The 26977-nt window shown below is 39.9% G+C and overlaps 1 protein-coding gene across 3 annotated transcripts in view; it reads left to right on the top strand.

The window, feature by feature from the left end:
• peli1b (pellino E3 ubiquitin protein ligase 1b) overlaps positions 1-26977 on the top strand; it is a 39452-nt gene that overhangs the window by 3174 nt on the left and 9301 nt on the right. For 2 of the 3 annotated variants that reach the window (XM_027143017.2, XM_027143016.2), the window contains exons 2-3: positions 21593-21833; positions 26806-26935. In XM_027143017.2, coding sequence (XP_026998818.1) covers positions 21751-21833; positions 26806-26935 — 213 coding nt within the window. In that variant the 5' untranslated portion in view covers positions 21593-21750. Of the gene's footprint in view, positions 1-21592; positions 21834-23249; positions 23364-26805; positions 26936-26977 lie in introns of all 3 variants that reach the window. The other variant, XM_047821454.1, reaches the window with a different exon arrangement.

The following is a 26977-nucleotide window of genomic DNA, read 5'->3' as shown; positions in this document are numbered from 1 at the left end:
GGCTTTAAATTATGGAGCGAAGCATTAATGCATTTTACAGATTTCTCTTTGATTTAGCTTATTGCTATTTGCATTGCATTCTGGCTTGCTTGTGTTGAGCCTTTGTTTGTTAAGTCAAAGTGCCCCGGATAATTTGCATAGGCAGATCGAGCCTTCAGGCCTGGCATCTGGCCTGGCGAATGGACGCCTTTGTCCTGCGTTGACACGGTAGTCTGTATTGCTTTTGTTGACCCCCTCATGAACATAAACCCCCCACAACCTCAGGCTGTCTGGATGGCATGCCATCGCCTGCTTTGTGTAAAGCTCAGCTTGAATTATTCATATTAACATCAACAGTAAAGTGCAGAACACAGAGCCACCGGGTGGATGAAGTGCTAACTTTTTCCTCATACCCCTCCCCAAACCTCAAAACACTTGCACAACTTAATTTCTCAATAAAAAAAGAAGACGTGTTTTGACATATTTTCTCATTCTGTTATAAAATCTGACTCCTACACAATGTTTAAACCTCAGCAGGACTGAAATGATCATATAAAAATGCATATATATATATATATATATATATATATATATATATATATATATATATATATATATATATATATATATATATATATATATATTTGCTGTTGTCCATTTTATTCTGTGACCGTGAAGTAATTATATAAGAACAGGACTAAATGAGTAACAGGAAGGGCAAAAAGAGGAAGAGAAAAAGCCTAAAGTTTGTCCCATATACGTTACAGCACAATAAAATTCTTTCTTCACATATCCCAGATATCCCAGGGGTCAGAGCACAGGGTCAGGCATGATACAGTGCCCCTGTAGCAGGGAGGGTTTGCGGCCTTGCTCAAGGGACCAGCAGCGGCATCACTGGGACTTGAACCCCAACCTTCTGTACATCAACCCAGAGCTTTAACCAGTTGGCTACCACCACCCCAAAAGGACAGTCTCTTCCAGCTGGGTAGAAACAGCAATGAGGCAGAATCCAAACAACTTTAGAGGCTCAGTAAAGGCAGATAGTGTCATCAGCACTATCCTTAACAGCTTCAAGAATGGAATACAAGTCAAGCAACTAACTTAAAAAAACTAAAGAGACAAGGACAAAGAGAAAAGTGACAAGGTTAAGGGAGCTTTCCAGGGTGAAGCAGTAGAGGGTCGGCGTAAAGAAACTCAGGATGAAGGAAGTAACACTTAGAAGAGGATGAGAAATGAGATGTGGACATGGTGAAAAGAATAGATGTGGAAATAAGTCACAGGAATGGAGACAAGAGGACATGGCAAATAGGATGACATAATGGAGTTAGAGGCATTAAAAAGAGGAGCAGAGATGAAAGGGTAGAAAAGGGATTTTGTGTGTGTGTATTTTAGGAAGGGGGTTATAGTTTTTTGGAGAAGGAACATAGGGACAGAATGTAGGGAAGGAGAGGAGATGAAAAATACTGGAAAAAATGAACAGAGACAGTAAGAAACATTAAGTGGGAGGAGATAGTGACAAAGTAAGACAGGAATGAAGTGACAAAGGGAAATCAGAAGCAAAGAGGACAAGAGAAATGACCTTTATTTGCACTTTATATAAAAATGTACTACTTTATTAGATTCGTTCAATGGTTGACTAGTTTGAAGTTGTTTGCTTTCCACAGTGTCTGTACACTGATGCCATTTTTGTAAGACCATGATGAAGCTCTTTGATCCTCTTGATTTGCTCAAATGAAGTCTTAGTCAGAAGAAAGGGGATCATGACCTCAGGTCGAGACATATCAATACTACCGTTATCAATGTTGCCGAGCAGCCGACTGACTCACTGCGCTCTAAAAGAGCCGATCTTTAACTCCACAGCTGCACAGAAACCATCGACTGTATTGAACTTTCTGAATTAACGTCAATACGCAAATAAATGTCCACAGTTATGTTTATAAACCGGATTGTTGTCAGCTTCAGAGGCTTAAAGGCACGTACCTCTCCAATTCAATTAAATAAACACGAGCCATGCCGACGGTGTCGCTTTCCATGGTGAAAAATAGATAAGAGCACTGACCTGCAGCTTATTTAGAAACTCTACACTGTCCCTACTAAAATTGTAATTCCTATACCTGAGCTGCATGTGCAGAAATTCAGAAGTTATAGAAATCAGTTTGATAAAAGTAGCCTAGCCTAAGAAGCAAAATAATAAGAGGTCAGCGAGTCAGATTAATGGATGCTCCTTAACAATAACAACAAAAAAGTGCAGTTATTTCTGTCGTTTAAAGAGAATCATAAGTATGACACAATAAGTCTGAGGTGAGGTTAATTTATGAACCTTAATTTGCATTTCTTCAGAGTTTTTTTTTTTTTAAGTAAATTTATTAACAGTAGGTTATTTTTCTGGATTAAAAGGATTCTACACAATGGATTGTGGCTCATCAACCTAATGGACTTGGTGTCAGTGATGGCATAGAAAGAAGATCTGCCATTTAAATCCAGACAGGCCAAGTTAATCTGAGATCAGACGAAGCCCTACCGTCTGCACGTATAATTATGGAGACTAAAATCATGAAAATATCCGAAAGTATTTGTGATGTCAGATAGTGCACCGATGCACTTTTTTCTTCTTCTTCTTTTTCTTTCGAATGTTTATCACAAAAAAGCAGCGTGTTGATTTTTTTTTGCTCCTCAGTCTCAAAGTTTGGACAGAAGCACAGCAACAGGATCAGAGATAACACTATTGTGTCGTTCACACAACAGCACTTCCTCTGCTCTTCGAGCTCCCATCCTAATCAGCAGTATCGCTGTCAAAGCGCCGCACAATCACACGCCACAGGACATGAAAGCAAAAACGGAAGAAGCGTGTAAGCACATGGGCTCCTTTCCTTTTCCTCAAAGAAAATGTCTCGCTCAAACTGTTTATTATCGAGTGTGTGTTGTGTGAACTGGCTCGATGCCAAAGTAGTTTCAAGATGAGTGTGGTGCAGGGGTCATATACTTTCAAGATGAGTGTTGTGCATTGGTCAGAGCAAATATTGTGCGCCTCTAGAAACAACAACAAAATACCAGTATATTCACGTGGCATGCAAGATACTAGTTACATTGTAAACACAGCTGAAAACTAACACTATCAACAGTGTTACAGGCTATAACATATTTCACATTGTGTTGCTTACAACATGTAGTTCACGCTGGTTGATATTCAGCCACAGGAAAAATGTGGTTGGAAAAACAGAGTGCAATTTAATGTGGTAAAAATGCATCTCTGTCTTTACTTGTTAGCGTGACAGCCTGGGAAAACCCTCGGTATGATGAAACATTTATATAGTACCGATGAAGTATGTTTTCCATTTGCACGTATCCCAAACATTAACCTCTGTTCCACTACGCCATAAACCTGACACAAGCATGACATTCACTGCGTGAGGATGTTTGCTAGAATTTTGCTAGGATGTCAACTTAAAAGCACACAATTGTGCAGAATGGCTTTGTAGGCTGTACAGTTTCCCTTCCCAGAAATTAAAGAGGCCTAAACCTGCTCCGGTATCCTACACAGAACTAAACTGAACAGCTTTGGGATGAACAGGAAGACCAAATTTGCACCAGGCCTCCTGGGCTCATCTCATTGCCTGAGCTCACTACTGCTATTTTATCTGAAGGAGCACAAATCCCCACAGCGTGTAACAAAGCAAAACCAATGTTACTCACCTATCGAGAAGGGAAAAAGCGCCTCTGCGTCTTAAGTAAAGTCGGCCACATATTCACAGATTGGAGTTTCCCGAGTCAATAACTCCTGAGCTAAACGCTGTTACTACACAAATAACACCTTTTTTCTATCGTAGTAATGTAGAGAGGCAGCTACAACCACGTTTTGTGTAGTAACAGCGTTTAGCTCAGGAGTTATCGACTCGAAAACCTCCAACCTGTGAATATGCGGCCGACTTTACTTAAGACGCCGAGACGCTTTTTTCCTTCTCGATAGGTGAGTAATGTTGGTTTTGCTTTGTTACACAGAACTAATATATGCCTTTGTCCTTTACATGATTATGCTTGTGTGTCATTTTCGCTTGTTTGTTTATCTGCAATCATATTGTTCTTCCCTTCAGCTATGATAGACACATTTCTTTCCATTAGTTGCCTGAGTTACGTATGTGTGTGTGTGGGCGGAGCTATCAATACGGGGGCCCATTTGGGTTAGGGGCGTGTTTGTTTTGGTGATTTCAAAATGTCGACATTGGCTTTCAAACATCAGAGCCCTGCCTTTAAAGTATAGCCCTCATTGATGAATCTTGGTGTTCAGTTTTCCAGATTAGGCTGATCAGAAACATTTTTATAGATTTGCATTTTAAGACAGTCTCATGTATACCCAGGTTCTGGCAGCTGTGCTTGTCCTTTCTTGCAGGTTTGTAAATGAATGGCATGTTTTATTGTGTGAGCAATGCAAGCCAAATGGTTAGGATATTGAGCAGCAGCCAAAGCAAACAACCACTTCAATCAGAATTAATTACACCCAAACGCTGCTGAGGAATTCGTACCAAACACACAAAGCACCATCACATCTGGCGCTTCTTCAGATTTGTCCAAAATGGTAGACGACTGGCATTATTTCAGAAATACCAAATGTTCCTCCCAGTGCAGACATTTCTAAGCAAGACCACGGAGAAAAGTGATCTTTTGAAGCATCTGCCATTAGACCATTTCAATGTGTTTTTTTTTTTTTTGCGCAATATATTGTATGACCATAAGCATCCCTTCACATGCACTGTGTGCATCAACAAGACAACAGAATGGGTGTTGTGTAGTACAGGGGCGATTCTAGGGTCAGAGCTTTAGGGGTGCTGAGCACCCAATGAGCCCCACTGCCACCACCCACCCTCTCTTCACACAAAAACAAAAAATATTTTAAAAACTTTATCATTTTAACATTTATTCAACTAACTCCAAAATCCAGATATTTCTTTTTTTTTTAAAGCTTGCTTAACACTTTTTCAGAAGAACAAAAAAAACAAAACAACAAGACAGAGGTCATTATGGACTGTCCCTAGTCTCTCAACTGAATCTGTCTTTTTTTTTTCTTTTAAAGAACTGTCTTATGTCCATTGCTCACTGGTAGGCCACACAGACACACACACACTATGGACGAGTCACCCAGGTCCTGTGCTACTCCACAGCGGTGGTGACCCGCTGGACTAAAATAGTCCAAAAATAAACACTTAATATAGGTGTACATGGTGATTCAGGATACTGACTCCAGTACTCACCGATATGGTTTCAGAATCGGAACAAATCTAGGAATAAGGAAAGAAGGGTGAGACACAGCTTTGCTACATAACGGGTTCTCACTCTGCGTGTGTTTCGCGCTGGATAACGGTCGTGCTGAGCGGCGCAGGTACAGAAGAGAGGTAGAAGAACAAAAGAGGATGACACCATTTGCTAAGGGGGATGTTTTCATTTCTATCCTTAACACGTGCATTTTAAACCACAAACTACGGAGTATGTTTAGGACATTATTTAAGCTTGTAAAAGACGAACAAAAATTTTAGAATAACAACATTTCTTACTCCCAAGTTTTAGGGGTGCTGAGCTAGACTCGCCCATGGTTGTGTAGTACAAGTGACACTGATTCTGGGATTCAGAATAGTCACATAGTGTGTACTTGACCTAATGTATACTATATGGCAAACGTTTGTGGACACCTGACCATCGCTGCCATTTGTTGGCCTTCCTCAATCTGTTGCTTCGGTTTGGTTTGGTTTGGTTTGCCAAGTTTGGAGGGGAAGAATTCTAGTGGTCCTGCACAGATCCCTAAACTACATCCCAGGCCTCAGGGTTCTCAAGGAACTTCTAAGGATAACATCTGTCTTGGTCACCACACCAGCAACACTGAACTTTTATTTAGTTTATTATCGCTCCACTTATTATTTTTTTTGTTTGTTTGTAACGGCATTTTACTCCTTTACAAGCAAATTCTTCTTCTAAATTGTATTTGTTTGTGTGTGTTCAATTTGCATCTGTACATTTTGCAGATGGTGTAATGTTCGAGAAGCTCTGCTTTTAGTTTGATCACGGCCCTTATTTGGTCTGCCAAGAAGAGTGCTGATGTTTAAAAAATGGCAGCTGTTTCGTTTCTCTCGCCTCGTTTTCATTTTATTGGCCTTTTTTTTTCATAAACAGCACTGTTCCCTGTGCATTGTTTTGCTCCCTTTGTATTGTGTAATGACTTTCCTTTCCTGGGGCAGAAGTGAGAGCCGTTTGTGCTGCCTTTTGGGTCATTGTTGTTTTCTGATTAGCCGATGATGGATTTGCGTTGTGTGTGTGGTTTCTACAGAAGTGAAGAGCAGATGTTCTGTAGGTCTCTGTTATGAGCAGGTTCTCACCTGCCGTATCTAAGTGCAGGTGTGTGTCTGTGTGTAATTGTTTGTGTGTATATATGTATAGATGCATATCTCTGTTTGTTATATTTCAACAGCTGTAATGGTTGTACTTTTTATAATCATTCAATTTGACCAGAGGTTCCAAAGTGTGAGATAAAAAGTGTGTGGTGGAGGGGGAGTGGGGTGTGAGTGAGTGAGAGTAATTGTGTGTGTGTGAGAGATATAGAGACAGAGTGATTGTGTGTGTGTGAGGGAGAGAGACTGTGTGTGTGTGTGTGTGTGTGTGTGTGTGTGTGTGTGTGTGTGTGTGAGAGAGAGAGAGAGAGACAGTGTGTGGCCTTGTGGTTTTTCACCTTTCTGTAGTATACAAAAACACTTATTTTCTCAGCCCCAACTGACAGGATATAGGAGTGACGTGTGTGTGTGTGTGTATTTTTGTGTGTGTGTGTGTGTGTGTGTGTGGTATTTGAGTAATAGAGCTATTAGACTTTTTTAAAAAAATTTTAATGGTTTATAACAAACACCCCAGCAGTTGGTGCCTTTGTTACTTTTATGACTTTAGTGTGGGTCGTTATTCATATTACACCCGGTACTCAGGTTATTCATATTACACACAGTACTCAGGTTATTCATATTACACACAGTACTCAGGTTATTCATATTACACCCGGTACTCAGGTTATTCATATTACACCCGGTACTCAGGTTATTCATATTACACCCGGTACTCAGGTTATTCATATTACACCCGGTACTCAGGTTATTCATATTACACCCGGTACTCAGGTTATTCATATTACACACGGTACTCAGGTTATTCATATTACACCCGGTACTCAGGTTATTCATATTACACCCGGTACTCAGGTTATTCATATTACACACAGTACTCAGGTTATTCATATTACACCCGGTACTCAGGTTATTCATATTACTCCGATTCACTCCTTCAGTGTAAAGGGTGTCAGTACATCAGAAATATAACCAAGAATATTGTTGAAACGCTGGTCTTTATTCATTTTTTAATTTCCCTACAGTGTCTGTCAGCTGGCTGTTAAAATTCATGTTTAGGTTAGTTTGCAGTGAACAATAAAAGAGAACAAATACAAGGGGTACTCCAGGCCAATCTGGCAACCTTAAAGACAGGGTCTCCGATATTTGAAAGCCAATGTCGACATTTGAAATCACCAAAACAAACACACCCCTAACCCAAATGGGTCCCACCCCTGTATTGATAGCTCCGCCCAAACATACATACGTAACCCAGGCAACTAATGGAAAGAAATGTGTCTTTATCATAGCTGAAGGGAAGAACAATACGGTTGCAGACAAACAAACAAGCAAAAATGACACACAAGCATAATCATGTAAAGGACAAAGGCATATATTAGTTCTGTGTAACAAAGCAAAACCAACGTTACTCACCTATCGAGAAGGAAAAAAGCGCCTCGGCGCCTTAAGTAAAGTCGGCCGCATATTCACAGATTGGAGTTTCCTGAGTCAATAACTCCTGAGCTAAACGCTGTTACTACACAATACGCAGTTGTAGCTGCCTCTCTACATTACTATGATAGAAAAGAGGTGTTATTTGTGTAGTAACAGCGTTTAGCTCAGGAATTATTGACTCGGGAAACTCCAACCTGTGAATATGTGGCCAACTTCCTGCTCCTTCAGTTCTCTCCAGCGCTGGAAAGCTGATCCTATATTAACACATCCTACTTCTTGCCTTATCGTAAGCCTATCGTTTCTTTCTTTCTGTTTTTATCCTCAATGTCGATGTTAAAACTGCTTTCTGCTAATGTCACACATGCGCACTGAACACTCGCTCCGTCGCATATTGACAAGACCCGCCTCTTTCTGATCATTGGCTACACGTTTGTTTTGATTTTTGATTTGATTTTTGTTTATTATTCGGCCTGACTCAGTTTTCTGAAGCATATCTCAAAAATCGGAGCCCTGCCTTTAAAGATGCTGTTTTAACTCCTTACCTGATTTGCCCCCCCATCCTACACTGGCACAGTTTTAATATCCCAGTGGGTTCCCAACCATGGATTACAATATTATTACAGCATTCCCTTTGCAACTTTTTTAATGCGGTTAACGTCTGGGATTTTTTTTTTCACCATGGAATTTGGGGGGGAAAAAGACACAATTGAAAAGATAACGGATCGATTATGAATAAATGTTCTTTTTTTGTTATTATAATAATTGTAGCAAATTTGTACTAATTTCTTTTTACGTCCACTTATTTTCATTATTTATAACAAGCCTCCCGGCGAGCCAGCAGCAGGATCCGACGCTCCAATTTCCGAGGTTCGGGTTTTATTCCCCAAATCAATTCATTAATCACACCAGTTTGTTTTTATTGCAGAACCCCTTGTTTTCACACCCTGTAAATTACACCAACCATTCACAAAAGATAAATATTGAGCAGTAGAGTGTTTCTGGGATTTCCAAAGCAGTACAAAAGACGGCTGCCCGTAGCTACTGAATTTCAGTGTGCCCCCTGTCGATTACCCCGGAACTGTCAATCAATCTCTGTTCTGTCTTAACCATTTTCTATTGAAGGTGTGACTTTACCAGTGTTGGTGTGAAAAGAGATTCACATCAGCTTCTGTGTTACTGCATTATTCTTTTTTTTTTTCTTCACATCTATGTGAGAGTGTGTGTGCACGTGCCTTTGTGTGTGCCTGTATGTATACGTGTACGTGTGTGTAGGTGTACAGTATGTGTACTCATCATTTGTTATGTCTGCTTTGTGGAGAGTTGGGGTGTGTGTGTGTGTGTGTGTGAGAGAGTGTGTGTGTGTGTGTGTGCACGTGCACGTGTGTGCATTTTCAGAAAGATAAGATCAGTAAACGGCTCATACGTTCTGCACGATCAGCACACTTTTTTTTTGTTTCTCAGCTTCCTTCCTACTGACACTGGAATAGTGAGATGAGACCTGAGCATGAACATTTAATTGCTTCCTTTTTTCCTGATTCCTGGAGAGTGTTTTTGCTAAAAACATCAGTTGCACAAAGGCTTCAAACCTGATCAGAACCTGATTATCTAGAAATATTCAGAACACACTCGAATTGTGGTGTGGGTGTGTGTCACTGCACACACACACACACACACACAGACACTGAACCAGATGATCACAGATTTCTTTAAAAAGGTGAAGGAACCTAAACTGAAGGCCCGATGTGGTGTACTCTACTTTAGATATTTTTTTTGGTGACTAAGACCAAGATGAGACCCACATAATGGATAAATAAAATGTGGTCAGATTTTTTTTTAAACCCCTGAGGCTTTAAAAACAGAAATAAAGACAGGTAGCTGAAAGGAGGTAAGATGGACAGAAGGACAGACAGATGAAGACAGACAGCAATAATGAGCTCAAAGTGGGCTCTGAGGGGTAATAAAATGTCTCCTTGAATACATGAGCATCGATGTTCCACTGTTTTGTTTTTTTTTTATCTCTAAAGTGTTCACTCACTCGAAGCAAATCGAAACAAACTCTATAAAGCTTTGGAGATTTTTTTGTTGTTTTGGTTGTAAACAGGAAGACAAACGCTTTAATGGCGATCATGGAACAAGTTATATTAAAGCTGTATTTCAAGGAGATGTCACCGACTCCATTGCAAAGCATATGTAATGGTACAAGCATCTTAACTAAACCATGATACATATTTTGTGCTAATTATAAATAATGGAAAATTTCAGATTTACACAGCAGGGTTGCAAAACTGCCCTAATGAGCATGTCAGCAACACAGAAATGGCTGAGCAATGAGTTTGCCAGTAAATTTAGCTACACAATCTGTAACATATGTGATTCCTGAGTTTCTGTAAAGATTTAGGGGCTTTTTACACCTGGTCACTTCATGCATTTTCTGTGATCTGATGGCTATCCGATGGTATAAACACCAGGTCTAAATGCCCTCTGAAACGTTTTTTTTGGACAAAATTGGGGTTTTCTGCTTCTAATGCACTATAAAACACCGCAGCTTTAAGAGACTATGTGTATTTCACCAAATTATCTATTATTATTATTATTTTTTTTATATATATATAAATCTTGCCCAAAGACTGCATGTGTGCATGTATAGAGGTTTTTAATAATCAAGTGTGATTTCCCCATTGTTAGATAGGTTTGTCATGCAGAAATACGGGACTACGGTACAAACTGTCTTAAGGTTGTAAATCTGCAATTTTTATTCACTACCTGGAGCAAGTCAACTTGAAAATGCAAGAACATTAATTCTAACTGTTTTATGCGAAAATGTACAATGCCAGGTAATTATCCGGCTCAGCTCGGACTGCCCGATCACGTTCTTTTGAGATTCTGTGATGATTAGCTTTCAAGATAAAAGTGTACACAAATGCGAAAGTGTCTGATAAACTGCACTTGGCTTGTTCAGAATCAGTCTTTGTCTTTTGTAGCCTTTATCTGCAAAACTCTTAAAATTATGACATTAATCTATAGGGTTGACTTATCGATATTAGACCGGGTGTAACTTGGATCTCTGGTGTGCTTGGGATTTGAACTCACAATGGCTGATGATAATTCAATTTAAATTTATTTGTATGTACTTTTTACAATGGACATTGTCCCAAAGCAGCTTTACAGAACATAAACATAGAACAAAAGTTTATTATGAAGAATAATATAAAGATGAAAATAATACAAAAAATTTAAGATTAATATTAGATATATAAATTGTTTGTATTTATCCCCAATGAGCAAGTCTGAGGTGACTGTGGGGAGGAAAAACTCCCTTAGATGGTGAAGGAAGAAACCTTGAGAGGAACCAGACGCATAGGGGAACCTCATCCTCATCTGGGTGACACCGAAGGGTGTGATTATAAATATACAGTCTGATAAATGTTGTATTGATGCAAAAGACCACGTAGTCAGTGTCTCCTCTTTAGTATCGCAGAGTCTAACTGGAGCTGGTAGATCTCTAGATGCCTCAGGATCCTCAGAGTCAGCCTCATCTCAGTGGATGTCTAAAATCTTCATCGCACAGAAGACAATCGGAGCTGGTACAATTTCTGGATGCCACGGGATGGGTAGAAAGAGAGAAGCAGAAGAGAAGGATTAACATAGCTGCTGTTCATAATAATATCAAGCACTAGATGATAATGTGGTCAGATTTGGTCAGATGGATTAGAGCACAATATTATGGGATGTATTGTGTGAATGCCTGACTAAAGAGAGAAGTTTTTAATCTACATTTAAACTGGGGAAAGTGTGTCTGAGCTCCGAGCACTATCAGGAAGACTATAACAAAGTTTGAGAGCTAAATACTAAAACGTTCTACCGCCTTTAGTAGATTATGATATTCTGGGAACTACCAGAAGTCCTGAGTTTTGTGATCTCAGAGAGCGTGAAGGATTGTAACGTGTTAGAAGACTAGTTAGATAAGATAATGACAGAAATGTTGTCAAGTTCCTGCTTCTTGGTATCTTCGATCTCTCTCTCTCGGTGTGTGTGTGAGTGTGTGTGATTTGCCTCTCACACCTCACTATGCTGCAGATAATTGGTCCTGTATTTCCTCATGTTAAGCTCCAGAGACTTATCTGTCTATCTTAAGTGTTTGTCATTTGGGTGTGTACGGCTACAACTATGAGTTACCCAGCCAGCCAATTATGCCACGTCTGGATTTCTGATATATTTAATGCTTTATAGTTCAATATTTTAACCTCTCCCCCAGCTTGTTACATATGTGTAGTTATTATTACCCCTACATAATGAATATTATTTAGATTACTTCGCTACTATAGCTTTTGTATTGCATTCAACCCTGTTTTGCACATCATCACACAGCTACAGGCTGTTTTATTCTTTTTAAACATGCTTCTGAGAACAACTTCTCCTTACAGGAGAAGAGTCTACAGTAAGTGCTGTTTAATTCTTCTTCTGTTTAAGCAGACGGCTGAAAGACGTATTATTTGGGACGCTTTCGCAATCACTACACATGTGGCATATGGTCATATTTGTTCCAGACTACCTCCGAAGGTGGTTCAATCTTGTCTCCCAGGACAGATGATAATTCCAGGTGAAAACCGGGCCTCGGTCTAACCCCTACATCTATGTGGCTCTGACTCCCATGTTTGCTGTATGTTTTTAGCCGGCAGCATTGTGTGCATTGATGGAAAACCTCTCACGTGGCATTTGTCCTTAAAAAGATTTCTAAAGAAAAAGTAGTATCTAAAGTGCAATATTCACGTCCCCTTGTACCTCCATATCTGATTTCCTCAGAATAAAGGTAGCCTTCATGGATCATCTTAATGCCCTTTCGCCTCTTAATGCCATTTTGATGTTATCTGTATCCATTGTCACTACTCTCATGGAGTGAGGGGTTTGTGTGGGGTCTATTTGAGGTCTAAAGTAAGATTTTGTTCCTGTTTCTGTGATAAGCATGATGGCTATAGAGTTAAAGTTTCAGACTCCACTTCCCTTTTCACTGTACTTAAAACCATCCTTGTCTTTCTAAATTAGTTTTTCAACTGTTCATGTTGGCACTGAAGTTACACGTATATTTAACGAAGGTGCACCAGATGTTCATATTTTCGTTCCTCGACCGATAAGGAAACTGATACCGCAGTGAGTAAATTGGTACTGTAAGTGTTAGGGGTCGCATGGGGCCTGTTGTATTTCCTTATTTTTTATGTTGTGAGCAATAAACTCCTCATGCTGAAGTTTATGTTTTTACAGCATTTGACAGCATTTCAGCATTTTACAGCATTTGGACAATACATTTAAGACATCCGTGTGAAAGGCAACTCTTTGAATTAACTATCACAGATTTTGCCACTTGTTCCTAGCTAAATAAGTCACTAAAGCTTCTTTGTGTGTGTGAGTGTGTGTGTATGTGACTTAACTACACGTGATTCAAGAGGCATACATAAAGCTATGACTTGTTGTGCTCTGTAGGGCAGCCAGAAGTGAGACAGAACCACGCTTGTGTGGGATATCTTAGGGTTTACAAAGCCTCATCTCTCTTGTCTGGGAGGGTCTCGATTACTAGCAGTAGTTTCAAATTATCTGTGTACTGTAGGTTAGTCTAGTAGGTGTAAACAAGTATGGACTCTGAATAAGGCCTCTGTTTGGAAAGCATTCTGACATGTCCACGGACCAGCTACTGTGAGCCCTGTTTTCAATGGTTGTGTGTATGTGGGACAGGAGTGGTCAACTTTCACTTTAGATCTTGGCATTTCTACTGAAATCCTCCAAACACCTTCTAAAATCTGAGGTTGTACTTAATGGCTTCTGTACACGATCGGATCCATTGCAACTCATTGTCTTATTGGAACTGATATCCGGTCTGATATAATTAATGGTCTACATTGTGTACATTCTGATCTTATTGCTTGATGTTTTAGTTTGGTAGCAGAAATCCAGCAGAAATAACACTGCTGTTTATGTTGTTTGCACCGTATGCAGTGCGTCTATGTAACACAAAGCAGTTGTTAGGCAGAAACTTTGATTTACTAGTTGACAATCTATGAGATGACTGATCTGATTGAGCAGAGGGTTTACAGAAAATGTCTGAGAGCCGGACAGTCTAAAGAACTAAAGCGCTGCTTCCATCTCACGTTTTATGTCGAAACGAAATGAAGGCTCATGTTGCATTTGACTTATCTTGGAAGCCGGAAATCAGAGCTCAGAATTACGCAACTTTATATCGTTCATTTGTTCAAAAAATAAATAATAATGTTTACTGTGTTTTCTGCCAAGCTGATTTGATCTCACTTGTTGAACTCACTTGATGAGACCTTCCTGTGCTTCACCTTACAGATATTAGTTGATGTTGCAAGAGTCCTATTGGTTTCACTCTTGGGTGGGTCAGGGAAAGGCATTGTGGGTAAGGAAGGAAACTGTTAGGTAAAGTGAAAGGAAATATAAAACAAAAATGCCGGTAATAAAATAAATATTTGGCACATTGGATTTTTTTTTATCTGACCACATTGGATTTTTGATAAGTACCGATAATACAAATCGTTCAGGGTGGACGTTCTCTGTAAAGCTGATTATTTTCTTTTCTTAGCGTCGTTCTGAACTGCAAGTAGCTGCAGTTTGTTTATAGCAGAAAAGACCTGTTGTGGGTGCTGTAGCCAGCTCTTCTACAAGGGGGATTGTTTTGTGCTTGGCTGCGGTCAGTAAACGAGGCCTTTAGCCTTGTGTTTAAAATCCACTGCTTTCATAGCAAGCCACTTTAACACAAGCTTCCATCCCATTGTTTTTTTTTTTTTAGTCATGAACATTGTGCCAGAGAAACTGGCTCACTGCGAGTGGCTGCTAACTGATGTACCTGCTGTGGGAAAAGGTGAGCATGATGGTTGTGTATGGTTAGGGGAGGGAGGGTAGAAAGAACGAGATGGATAGGATGGAGATAATACATGGTTTTGGGGTTTGGGAAGAGGAGATGGGAAGGCTTCGCTTGTTTTTAAAAACTGCCAGATTTGAGCGAACAGCATGTGCATGTGATCAGGACAGAAACAGCTGGGGAACAACTACACCGCCCTGCTAAGATACAGATGTGTGTGTGTGTGTGCGCGCATGCATGTATGTATGCAACTGTTTTTGTCCTTGCTGAAGCCAGATCTCAGTTTTAACTGCAGGGTGGAGGCCCTTGTCTTTTTTCCCCCAATTTCCTAAACAACACAAACCTACGGCTGACCTCCTTTCTCAGCTCAAGAAATTCTTTGTTTTTTGATCTCTCTGGACCAAAACAATGTACAATTTGTTCTCTGGGTTTCTGTGGATAAAAGTGTGCATTTGGTTACCAGTAAGCTTTGAGGATTATAACCTCATCCCCTTACGCCTTCATTATTGTAATCATTTACATGATTGTTCACAATTCAGAACAACCAGAGCTGACCTTTCTCTTTTTAGGAATATAGTCCGTTCGTTTTATTTCAAACTCAATTCCTGTCCCTAGTTTGATGGAAAATGGCAGCTGCTCTGTCTCTATCCAGTTAACAGAAGGGATTTCATTCATGAACTTTGGCATTTTCCGTTTCAAACCACTTCAAATTCATGGGGAATAGCACGGTAACTGTATTACAGTGCAGTATTTTTCACTGATATTATTATTATTATTATTAATATCATTAAATTAATTCATTCTCCCAAAGACATTAAAGGCATTAAACAAATTACGTTTTAAATACAGAAGACATATTTGCTTTAGTATTTTGTGCGTCTGTGTGTATGGCGGCATGTTGTCTATCCTTCACGATTAAACAGTCGTAGCTCGTCGCTTCTTTAAAGTGCGTCACATGTTTAAATCATTAATACAAAAGTAATAAACATACAGAATGAAACCAAGATTAATAAACAAATTATTGTCTACCGTCTGATCGTTTTGCACTTCCGACCAATCACCGATTACCATTTTCACCAACGACTAATTACAGATTACTTCAGTTTGTCTGTCGTTCTTAGTTTCTAATTTTAAATTTTGTTCTTGAAGATATTTACAATTAATAAAAAAACAAGTAACCATTTCTCCTTCATGCGAATTTTGTAAATGCATGAACGTTGTGTTTTAGAAGATTTGTATCTAATTGTGTATTATATTAAATATTTAAAATTCTCATCACTTTTTTATTATTCTTATAAAACGTCTCTGTATTGTATTCTAAATTAAAATCTTTCAGCGACATTCAGCAATTAAAATCTTTCAGCGACAATCTTTCAGCGATATTCAGCGACTTGTACTGACTTTTTTTAAGCTGTTTGAACCTGTAGCTTAAGTTTATACAGGACTTTTGATATTGATATACAGATTACTATACAGATCGTAGTAATAAACTGCTTGTGGCCAATTATTTCACAACATGATCTACTTTATCACTTTACATAGTGGTACGATAAATTCTGTATTTATTTCAGGTTACGATCTGTTTCCTGTGTTCTTTTGGTGATACCAATACAGCACATGGGTCCAGTGCCATCTCCAGTCATATATATATATATTTATATATATATATATATATTATATATATATATATATATATATATATATATATATATATATATATATATATATATATATATATATATAAACTTTGGCTATTTGTGGTTTCTCACTGTTCCTTAATCTGGCAAATAATGCAGCTCTTTTAGCAGTTGCAGGTTTGAGTTTGCTTTCTTTCTTTAACCTGCTAAATTGATGTCTGCGCTACAGGCGTGTTGACCTCAACTGCCGTTTCCTCTCTCACATGTACTTAAAATGCACTCACCTACACATGTGGCTTTTTTCATCTCCGTTTAAGGAATATCTTTGAAGACATACAACGATGTGTGAAGATTTCATGCCCTTCAGAATGTCTCAGATATTTGTTCCATTATTTCAAGTTGTCTGTTGTGTCTTAATAAAAAAACAACAAAAAAAGTTTGTAGTGTAATAGTGTACAGACAGCGTTAGTGAAGCGTATCGATGGGTCCGTTCATCTAGACAGGTGTGTGTGTGTGTGTGTGTGTGTGTGTGTGTGTGTGTGTGTGTGTGTGTCAGTTAAGTCTGATGGCTCCATCAGTATTTACCAGCTGCAGGTCAGAGACAGGCTTCACTCAGGCACAAGTGTTTCTTGACCATGACACACTTATCTAGTTAGCGTAATAAAGTACATTACGTTTCTTTTTCTGTTCTTACTCTTTCTTCCTTTTTCTTTGTGCTCTTTGTTCTTTTAATCCGCACTCTTCCTTTAGTTCTCTGGCTTTCCTCCCAGCAACACAAACAGAGACTGTCTTTCTTCAGTTTTTCCCCCTCTATAAACACATGCGTGGCTGCTGAAATACACGCAGACTCCCTGTTATTCCTGTTGGTTGCAGTACAGGAACAACTCCGAACAGAGATCAACAAATATCAGTTCTAACGACACGATTCAGATAAAGGTTCACAAGAGATTATTTAATAGTGAGACATAGTGTGTCCATGAAAAGATGCTCTTTGTTTTACTGTAAGAAATATCGAAGGAATAACATTCAACAGACTATATGAAACTCATCCACAACGGATTTATGATGCGGCCCGATTTAAAGCGGTGGATTGTTTTTGTATAACAGCACAGTCTGGATTTTGTTATTTCACTTATAGCTCCAGGATTTGGCAACTAATTCAGTGTTTCATTTATAAACGAACAACACATAACACACTAACGGATTACTGGTGTGGAACATCCTCACAGAAAACGATTTTGCTTCACGCCGTGACTGTTCCACAGCACGGACATTCAAAACACCTTCCATAAAAGTGAAATAAATGCCTCTTAACTGAAGACTTCACAACATAAACAATCATAGGCTTCACTTTGTTGAATAAGTTCCTATTCGGTGATGTGAGCTGCTCGACGTACAAGCGAAGCAGCTCACATCACCCGACGTACGTACTGTACACCAACGAGCCGTTACTGAAAAATAGTAAAAACAACATACTAGAGTGCATTTTATATAAACATGTCGTTTAATTTACAACTGGAACTTGTGTCTGAGCCACGCAGTTACGCAACAATAATATTTCACACCGTCTGAGCAGTCAGATTTGAGAATTCCTTGCACTGTGGTTAGAAACTGACTAGAACATTATCTAACAACCGCTCGCAGCTTTGTACCTAATCGCATGAGTTTTGCTTCGTGACCGACTCATTATTTTATTCGGCTAACTTTCTATTTGCCTGTCCGTGTGCCAGCATTATACTGTACACATCAGCATTAGCAAACTAATATCAAAACCCTTTACCTAATTAGCTCATGGCCCTGATTTGGCATGACATTATCATTTAGTAGTCATCATTTTTCTCTTTGTCTGTCAGTGATTTTTCACTAAATTGCAGCATTATTTTTAGCTACCTGAAAAAAAGCCTAACCAAGTAGATAACTTAGGCAGGGAAAAGGTCAGGTTTGATGTATGATTGGTAAGATAATTAAATCCGATAACTTGTTTATCTATTAAGGTAGACATGGCAAAGACCAAATGTTTGTGTGAGTGTGTGTGTGAGTGTGTGTGTGTGAGTGTGTGTGTGAGTGTGTGTGTGAGTGTGTGTGTGAGTGTGTGTGTGAGTGTGTGTGTGAGTGTGTGTGTGAGTGTGTGTGTGAGAGTGTGTGTGAGTGTGTGTGTGAGGGTGTGTGTGAGTGTGTGTGTGAGTGTGTGTGTGAGGGTGTGTGTGAGGGTGTGTGTGAGGGTGTGAGCATGCGAGTGTGTGTGCGAGTGTGTGTGTGTGTGTGTGTGTGAGGGTGAGTGTGTGTGTGTGTGTGTGTGTGAGTGTGTGTGTGTGTGTGTGAGTGTGTGTGTGTGTGTGTGTGTGTGTGAGTGTGTGTGTGAGTGTGTGTGTGAGTGTGTGTGTGAGAGTGTGTGTGAGAGTGTGTGTGAGAGTGTGTGTGTGAGTGTGTGTGTGAGTGTGTGTGTGAGTGTGTGTGTGAGTGTGTGTGTGAGTGTGTGTGTGAGCGTGTGAGCGAGTGAGCGTGTGAGCGAGTGAGCGCGTGTGAGTGTGAGTGAGAGTGAGAGTGTGAGTGTGTGAGCGTGTGAGTGTGTGAGCGTGAGCGTGAGTGAGCGTGAGTGATAGTATGTGAGTGAGTGAGAGTATGTGAGTGAGTGTATGAGATTCTGCTTATCCTTGGTGACATCACTTCCTGGGTCACACAGACTCCTGTGTTACACGTGTGAGAGTTCTTTAGCTTAAATTACGGCTTTTCCTCCAGAGGCCCAGGCCAGACTTCCTGTCTCGCCTCTTAACGTTAATGCTGCATAAGATTGATTTGTCTGTAGCTGATGAGCAGATAACAAAGAATACGACACACGGACGGAGGTGTAACTGGTGTACAGTGTCGCCCATTCCTTCTGTCATACAGAGGCTTCTGATTGACATTTTTTACAGGATATTTATTCTGTATTACTGAAATGCAGGTATATGCAAAAAAATTAATAATAGTTCATTACATAACAATGACAAAATAACAGACTAAGACAAGAGCAGCTGATCCACAAACCATATAGACAAACCCACCTCATGAAGCCTGAATTCTTTCTAAACGATGACCAGCACTGCAGCTGACTGTATGTTAAAGGATACACAGCGTCCCTTTTGCTTTTGGGCACATGGTTGAGAATATCACATATCTGGCTTTATTGATTTTCCTGGAAACAGCGCTATCACCAGAAGAGGAAGGATGAGACAAAATATTGACTTTTTGAGTCTTTTTTTTTTTCTTTTCCCGTCACTGGCAACATTCACTCTATTTCCTTTCATATTCACGAAACTGGGTGAAACTACCACACAAATGTGTGCCACTGTGTTCAATATATCACACCTGTACACACACACATCCAGGGCAAGAAACATGATAATTGTGGACGAGTCGTATCGTTCTACACAATTTGTTTTTAATGAGAAAATATAAACGAGATTAATATAATACTCTATTCAGACTGCATTACACGCGTGTTAGTCAGTCGTTCCTAGAAGAGCTTGTGAGTGGTTGTGGTTAGGTGCTGATTCTCTGGAACATTACTAGAAGGATGGATGAACACCGTTTTTCCAAAAGAGTTTTCCTCAGCTCAGCTGGTTATGTTGATGACGGTAATGGAGACCGTCTAGCACATCGCTGCAAAATCTGTCAGTCGCCTTCCTATGGGTTGACATTTGGTGACTATCCAAATTTTTTTTATCCTCATCAAACCATTCAGCGAACAGTCATGCCAAGTGTGGAAAGGTTTCATTGTAGAACAAAGGTGGTCAGTCAGATCAGCCGTATGGGTTTGCAGTGATTTTTTCTTTTCTCCTCTGGAAGGGACAAGAAGAGAACCATGACAGCAAATGAAGTAAACCGGGGGGCATTTATGACAAAACGCTATTTTTATTATTCAGATAATCCCAGTCATTTAGAGTTCAGGCGTCTTTAGTGGAACAATGAACCATGAACGACGCAAATGTTTTACTTGAGAATGAGAGAGCCTTAAAAAAAATAACGGTTGCAACCGTTAACTAGATTTGTAAAGTTAGTCACTTTGATGTTGGCTTTGACGAAGCAAGTTTTCGCAAAGGCCGGTGCTTTATGGAGGCGAGTGGGCATAAGGGACAGTGTTACTTTTAGAAGCAAGACAGAACAGAAAGCTAGGGTGCCAAAACGTTTGGAGGCAAGTGGAGACAAGCATGTGACGTCATCTGAATACTCTTGAGGTAGTTTCCCTCATTGGGCAGAGTGTTTTGATGACATGTCCATGTTGTAAAAAGTTTTTTGATTTAGCATATTTTGGGGGCGTGGCTGCGGCACAACCGAAAGGCCAGTCGGTACACCAATGTAAAACTTTGTTCAGAGTATCACCCTAAAGGAGCTGGCTGAGTTTGGTGTAGATAGTTCGAAAGCTTGCCGAGTTATAAACCTCCAAAGTGTATAATGGGAGTCTATGGGGGGAAAAAGGGCCAATTTGAGACTCGGTACCGTAAGTACCGGTACTCGGATCGCTTAGAAAAGTAATAACAACAAACTTCAGACCAGGTTCTACAACATATCCGAATTTGGTTCATGTGGCTCGAAATCCCTAGGAGGAGGTACTGTTGATACATTTTTGTCTAAGCTTAAGTAGGAAAACAGAATGTTGGCTTCTACAAAGCGACATAATTAAGGCTCAAGGATCGTTAATGAAGTAAAAGCTTTTTCCTTTATTCAGGGCAGTTAGTTGATACCAGTAAATAACTGCACAAATTGCTCAGTGTTTCTGACCATCGTCTGTGGAAAGTGAGGTCATGTTGTCTGAAACAGAAGAAAGATTAGAGCTTGACAATATTAGAAAATTTCCAAAACGCCATTGTTGACTTGTGTGTGCATGTGTCTGTTCTTTTGCCAGGATCCTGTTTGGTCTTTGTAAATCTCATTTTGTAGTATTTATGTGAGTGTAGTTTATTCGGAAAGGCTTTGAGGCGTTTACAACTGTTTGAGTTCAGAGGACTTTACATGACACTTTTTTTTAACATATATTATTGGGTAATGTATTTGACATAGAGATGACCGATATTACATTTATTGCTATTTACTTTTAGGTTCATGAAACTCATCAGACCTAGGATCTTGTTTATCTTTCTCTCTGTGACTTATATTATAAGAGCTTTAATTTTTCACTAGCATTTATAAATATATATATTTTTAAAATGATTTTATTATTAATGCTTGTGGTGAAATACGCTTTGGCACTGCTCATTATACATGGATGCAGAGCCAACATATCACTTTTGTCTTGACATCCCCAATTTTCTTCCCCTCAGGATTTATGCAGCGCTGATGATGAAGATGCAGCTGGCGATGAAGCTGAGGTCGAAGCTAAGGCTGACCGTGTGACTGTGTAGTGGTCATAGCTGGAGAGCCAGAATCCTCACTCACACACCTAGACACACACACACGCACATATACACACACCGTGCCCATGTTTTCTCCCGAGCAGGAGAACATCTCCACCTCCTCCTCCACCAAAGTGCCAATTAAATACGGAGAACTCATCGTACTCGGGTAAGCTTGCATTTCATTCTGGTGCCCCACTAAAAAGCTCTTCAAGAGAAATTTCAAATTGCACATGTGGAAAAATGATAAGTAAGATAAGCTTTGCATAATCGTGTTGCTGATGAGGCTGATTAGGGATTCCGTGAATGTTTAGTCGCTATCGCTCGTGACTGCATCGGTTGTGAAAGTTTATACACCGGTCACATCATCGTAAGTTCCAACTCATCACCGAGTGTGTTGATGTTAATAAATTTATAATGTTTTAAGAGTGCATTGAAAAAGTCATTCTGATTATTGAACGTTTGTGCATCTCACACGTGTTTGTTTTATATGCGTGGGAAACTTTGATTTGGTACAACCGCTTGTCAACGCTCGTTTTGTGTCGTACATAAAAGAGCTTTGCTTGGTGACCTACATTTACAGTATGTAGCAGATGCCCTTATCCAGGGCAGCCTACAGAAGTACTTTGTGATCTCAGAAAAAACATAGCCTGTTGCTGTTTCGCTAGGTCAGGGGCTGCGAGTAGCGTCAGTCTAAAACCATGTTGATGAGGAGAGTATAAACAGTTGAAAAGAAAACACAAGACTATATATTTAAATGAAGTGAAGTGACATACGGCTAAGTACGGTGACCCATACTCGGAATTCGTTCTCTGCATTTAACCCATCCAAAGTGCACACACAGCAGTGAACACACACACAGCAGTGAACACACACCCGGAGCAGTGGGCAGCCATTTATGCTGCAGCGCCCAGGGAGCAGTTGGGGGGGGGGATTCAGTGCCTTGCTCAAGGGCACCTCAGTCGTGGCTGGCCCGAGACTCGAACCCACAACCTTCGGGTTACGAGTCAGACTCTCTAACCATTAGGCTTAGGTGACGATCGCTAATTAAAGGGCTTGGTAAAGAGTTAGGTCTTATGTCTTCCTTGAGGACAGTCAGCCTGAGAGCTTAGAGAAGTTCATTCCGCCATCTGGGTGCCAATAGCAGCGAATGTCTTCCTTGCACCATTGAGATGGTGGGACGTGTTAAATGGTGCTAGAGGTTCAGAGGGAGCATTGTGCAGAGCAAGGTGTGATAAGAGCTCCAAGGTCAGTGGGCACTGGTCCATGGTTGGCTTTGTAGACAAGTGTTGTTCTTTTATATCCGATGCAGACAGTTACAGGAAGCCAGTGAAGGGAATGTAGCAATGGGGTGGTGTGGGAGAACTCGAGGAAGGCAAGTCGTGTAGCTGCATTCTATAGAGGTCAAATAGAGCTCAGAGGCAGATCCTCTGATTCTGTAAAGGAGAACCCGGGAGTTTAACGGAGGGCAGCTGGTTGTCAAGAACTACCCTAAGCTTGTGTGCAGTGACCTAGAGAGATCTGATCACAACACGGGGATGTGTTTCCAGGGATGTACAGCATCTTAGGCTTCACTGGGTTTTAGTTTCAGCCGATGACCTGCCCTCCAGGATGAGATGTCTGCCAGGCATGCTGAGATCTGTGCAGAAGCATGAGTGTCATGGGATGAGCTGAGCAGTGGTACAGTATGAAAAGCCATGTGAGTATATGACCGCCCCTCAAAGAGCAGGTATAGTGGAAGAACTTCAAGGGTTTCGAGAATAATGCAGGTGGACGGGTGAGTTTTTTTGATGGGCCGTGTGAATTGCTTCTAAAAGGTCAAGGAGGATTAGGGCTGAAGACATTTTCTGTGGAGTTTCCTACTTTGAAGCCAGATTGGTTCGGATCTTGTAGTCCATTCTAAGGACACGGAGATGGTTGATTGCAAACCGTATATTCAAGAATTGAACATAAAAAAGAGAGAAGTTACTGTATACTGGGCAGTATTTTGCTCATGTCTGACAATAAGTGTGGTTATTTCAGGATGGGAATAACCCTTGCTGTCTTCAATGCAGTTGGGACTTACCCAGATGTGGAACCTAAAGTAATTCTGTCAAAATGCACTATTTGCAAAAGTGCATTTTTTTTTTAAAAGAATATTTAAAAATGGTGTGGTGAACTGTTAGATATATATATATATATATATATATATATATATATATATATATATATATAGATAGATAGATAGATAGATAGATAGATATATATATATATATATATATATATATATATATATATATATATATATATATATATATATATATATAGATAGATATAGATAGATAGATATATAGATGTATAACGGCACACTAGTACATGGGGATGAGGGTAATTTAGGAGCCACTAAACTCTAAGACATGGGGATTGTGGTAGATGAGGGGTATCAGTGTTTTAGTACATACAGTAATCAGAGTCTTTTGGTGTAACCATATGTAGACCATATGTAGTGTCATACAGTTTCTTTGTTCTAACAGTGAAGAAAAAACATCTTTCCTGATTACTGTTCTGTTTTTCCACCAGCCTGTCTTTTTCTTCCAATGTTCCACTGCTCTCTTTGTGCTTTCCTTGTTCCATACTTCAGGCAATATTGAACATTTTTTCTTTCTTTTTTTCTTTCTTTTAACTGAACACGATGAGCAGTCGTATGCATTGTAACCATGACTCACCAAGCTTGTCCGGGAATCTTGCAATATTTTATTGTCCTGTTTCTATCCATCACTCCCTCTATCCCTGGAGGCCCAAGACAAATTTTTCCATGATTACGCGCTAGTCGGTTTCAACTTTTGGCCCCTTCTATATACACACGGACATGCACATCATGTCGGATTCTCAGTTCTCGTTGGTCTGAAGGGGTTGATGAATATTTTAAAACAGCAGCTGTGTCAGTAATGCAGTAGTAGGGATGTGTACGATGGACACTCATACAGTAATGAATAGGTTATGCAACACGGTGAATAATCTTTTATACGGTGACACTTATTAAGGAGTGGTTCATTAAATATTTATGGAAAGCGTCTCGGATGTCAGCTCTTTATAACAGCCGGGAACGTTTCAGAGCCGGGAACATCTTCAGGACTAGTGGACTTTGTCCCTTCTGGTTTCTCAGTAACATGATGAGCTGTTTTATAGGATAGTTCATAGCTGCTATAACATAAGTGATAAGGACACAACATTAAATAACAGTAAACAGATAAGGAGTATGACGTATATAATATATATAAATCTGTGAAAAATAAAATGCACACAGGAAAAGAATGAACTTTGAGCTTTTTTTTTTTCTTATTTCCATTGATGAATCTCTCATAGCTCCCTCATCTCAGGTTAAGAGTCTTGGTGTCATCTTTGATAGTACCCTTTCTTTTACCTCACATGTAAATAATGTTACTCGAGCTGCATACTTTCACCTTCGAAATATCAATAGGCTTCGTTCCTTTCTCACCACTCAATCTACCACCACTCTTATTCACAGTCTAGTAACCTACTACTGTAACTACTGTAATTCTCTTCTTATTGGGCTTCCTCACAAAACCCTTCATAAGCTGCAACTCGTTCAAAACTCTTCTGCCCGTATTATCACTCGTACTCCCTCTATCCATCATATTACACCTGTTCTGGAACAGCTACACTGGCTTCCCATTAATTTTCGTATCAAGTATAAAATTCTTCTTCTAACATTTAAAGCTATCCACAATCTTGCACCTTCATATCTTCATGATCTTCTTCATACTCCAAAACCAACTCGCACTCTTAGGTCTTCTTCTTCCACTCATTTCATTGTTCCCTCTGTCCGTCTTGTAACGATGGGGAACAGAGCTTTCAGTTACTCTGCACCTCAGCTCTGGAACTCACTTCCATCTGAGCTCCGTAATGTTGATTCTCTTTCATCATTTAAATCTCAGCTTAAAACTCATCTGTTTAGTTTAGCATATTCTAGATCATGATTTGTAATGTTGGTCCATTTTTTTTTTCTATGTAAGTATTGTATAACTATATTTTTTGTTGTTTTTCTTCTTCTTTTGTACGGTGACCTTGAGTGTTAGAAAGGCGCCTTTAAATAAAATGTATTATTATTATTATAGTAGCATGGATTTATTTTGAGCTGCATCCCACCGCATTGGTGCTTATTCTCCTATAACCGCACACCCCCTAGTATTTGTCCTTGTATAATCTATTATTAAGAAACTGAGACAAGTTAGTTTTGAGTGTTTGTTTAAATTATCAGAGGTTGCGGTCAGATTAGGAAGTATTGTGTAGCTAACTGCTGTCCATCAGAAGACTACAAGCGGCTTTATTTATAAGTGCGATTTACAGCTCACAAACATCACGTGTGCTGTGAGCTGCAGTGGATCTATGCCTGAAAAACGTTGCATGCCTAATGATGATTCTCAGTATCCGTCAAACACGCAAGTAGAATAGCGTGTGCTATAGCCTCACCCTTTAGATCACACACTCCGGGGTCTTTTCTCTGACGCGTTGATTTAGCTCAGCGGTGCGTTGAATGGAGGCATTGATTTTGTTTCAGTGAACATCCATCAAGAAGCTCAGGAGCGAAAGAGTTGTGCTCATGAGAAGCGATGTACTCTATCCCCTGTGCATTTTTATTGCAGGACCACACACAGACGTGCTTGTTTGGCTAAAGCGCTCGCTAGCGGCTCTGCAAGAACATTAGCATTTGTTTAGTTATTGCTTTCTGAGCAGACAACAGCCATGATTGCTCTAGCGTTTATGTTTGTGGGCCACACGTGCACACAACACACAGAGCCGGTATTAAAGGAGCAAAGGGCGTGTTGGTCTGTGCTGCACATTCTCAGCTCTGGCACACGTCTGTGGAAATCTTTAAAAGCAGAAGAATAAATCTCTCACCCTTAGCAAGGATTTATTCCACTTTTTATCCAACACTCAGTGGTCAAGGTCTGCATCATCTCATTTTCCCCTTTATTGATTTTAGTGTCACGAAAGATGCTACGGGCAGAATTGTAGTGTGCCTTGCTCTGGATCTGCGTCATTAGATCTGTGCTTTATTAATGGATTATAGAAACTATATGCTTTTTTTATTTATATTTTATTTGTGTGTGTGTGTGTGTTTGTGTTTTCTCATTCAGGTACAATGGCTCTCTCCCAAATGGAGACCGTGGGAGGCGGAAGAGCCGCTTTTCTCTTTTCAAGCGTCCCAAAGCAAACGGAGTAAAACCCAGCACTGTCCACATAGCCTGCACACCACAAGCAGCCAAGGTACGTCCACACAGCGCTGTATGTAGCTTCCGTACCACGAAG

Source organism: Tachysurus fulvidraco, chromosome 12, assembly GCF_022655615.1.
Source record: "Tachysurus fulvidraco isolate hzauxx_2018 chromosome 12, HZAU_PFXX_2.0, whole genome shotgun sequence".
Lineage (NCBI taxonomy): Eukaryota > Metazoa > Chordata > Actinopteri > Siluriformes > Bagridae > Tachysurus > Tachysurus fulvidraco.
The sequence above is the reverse complement of the archived record's forward strand: the minus strand, read 5'-3'. Positions and strand labels throughout refer to the sequence as shown.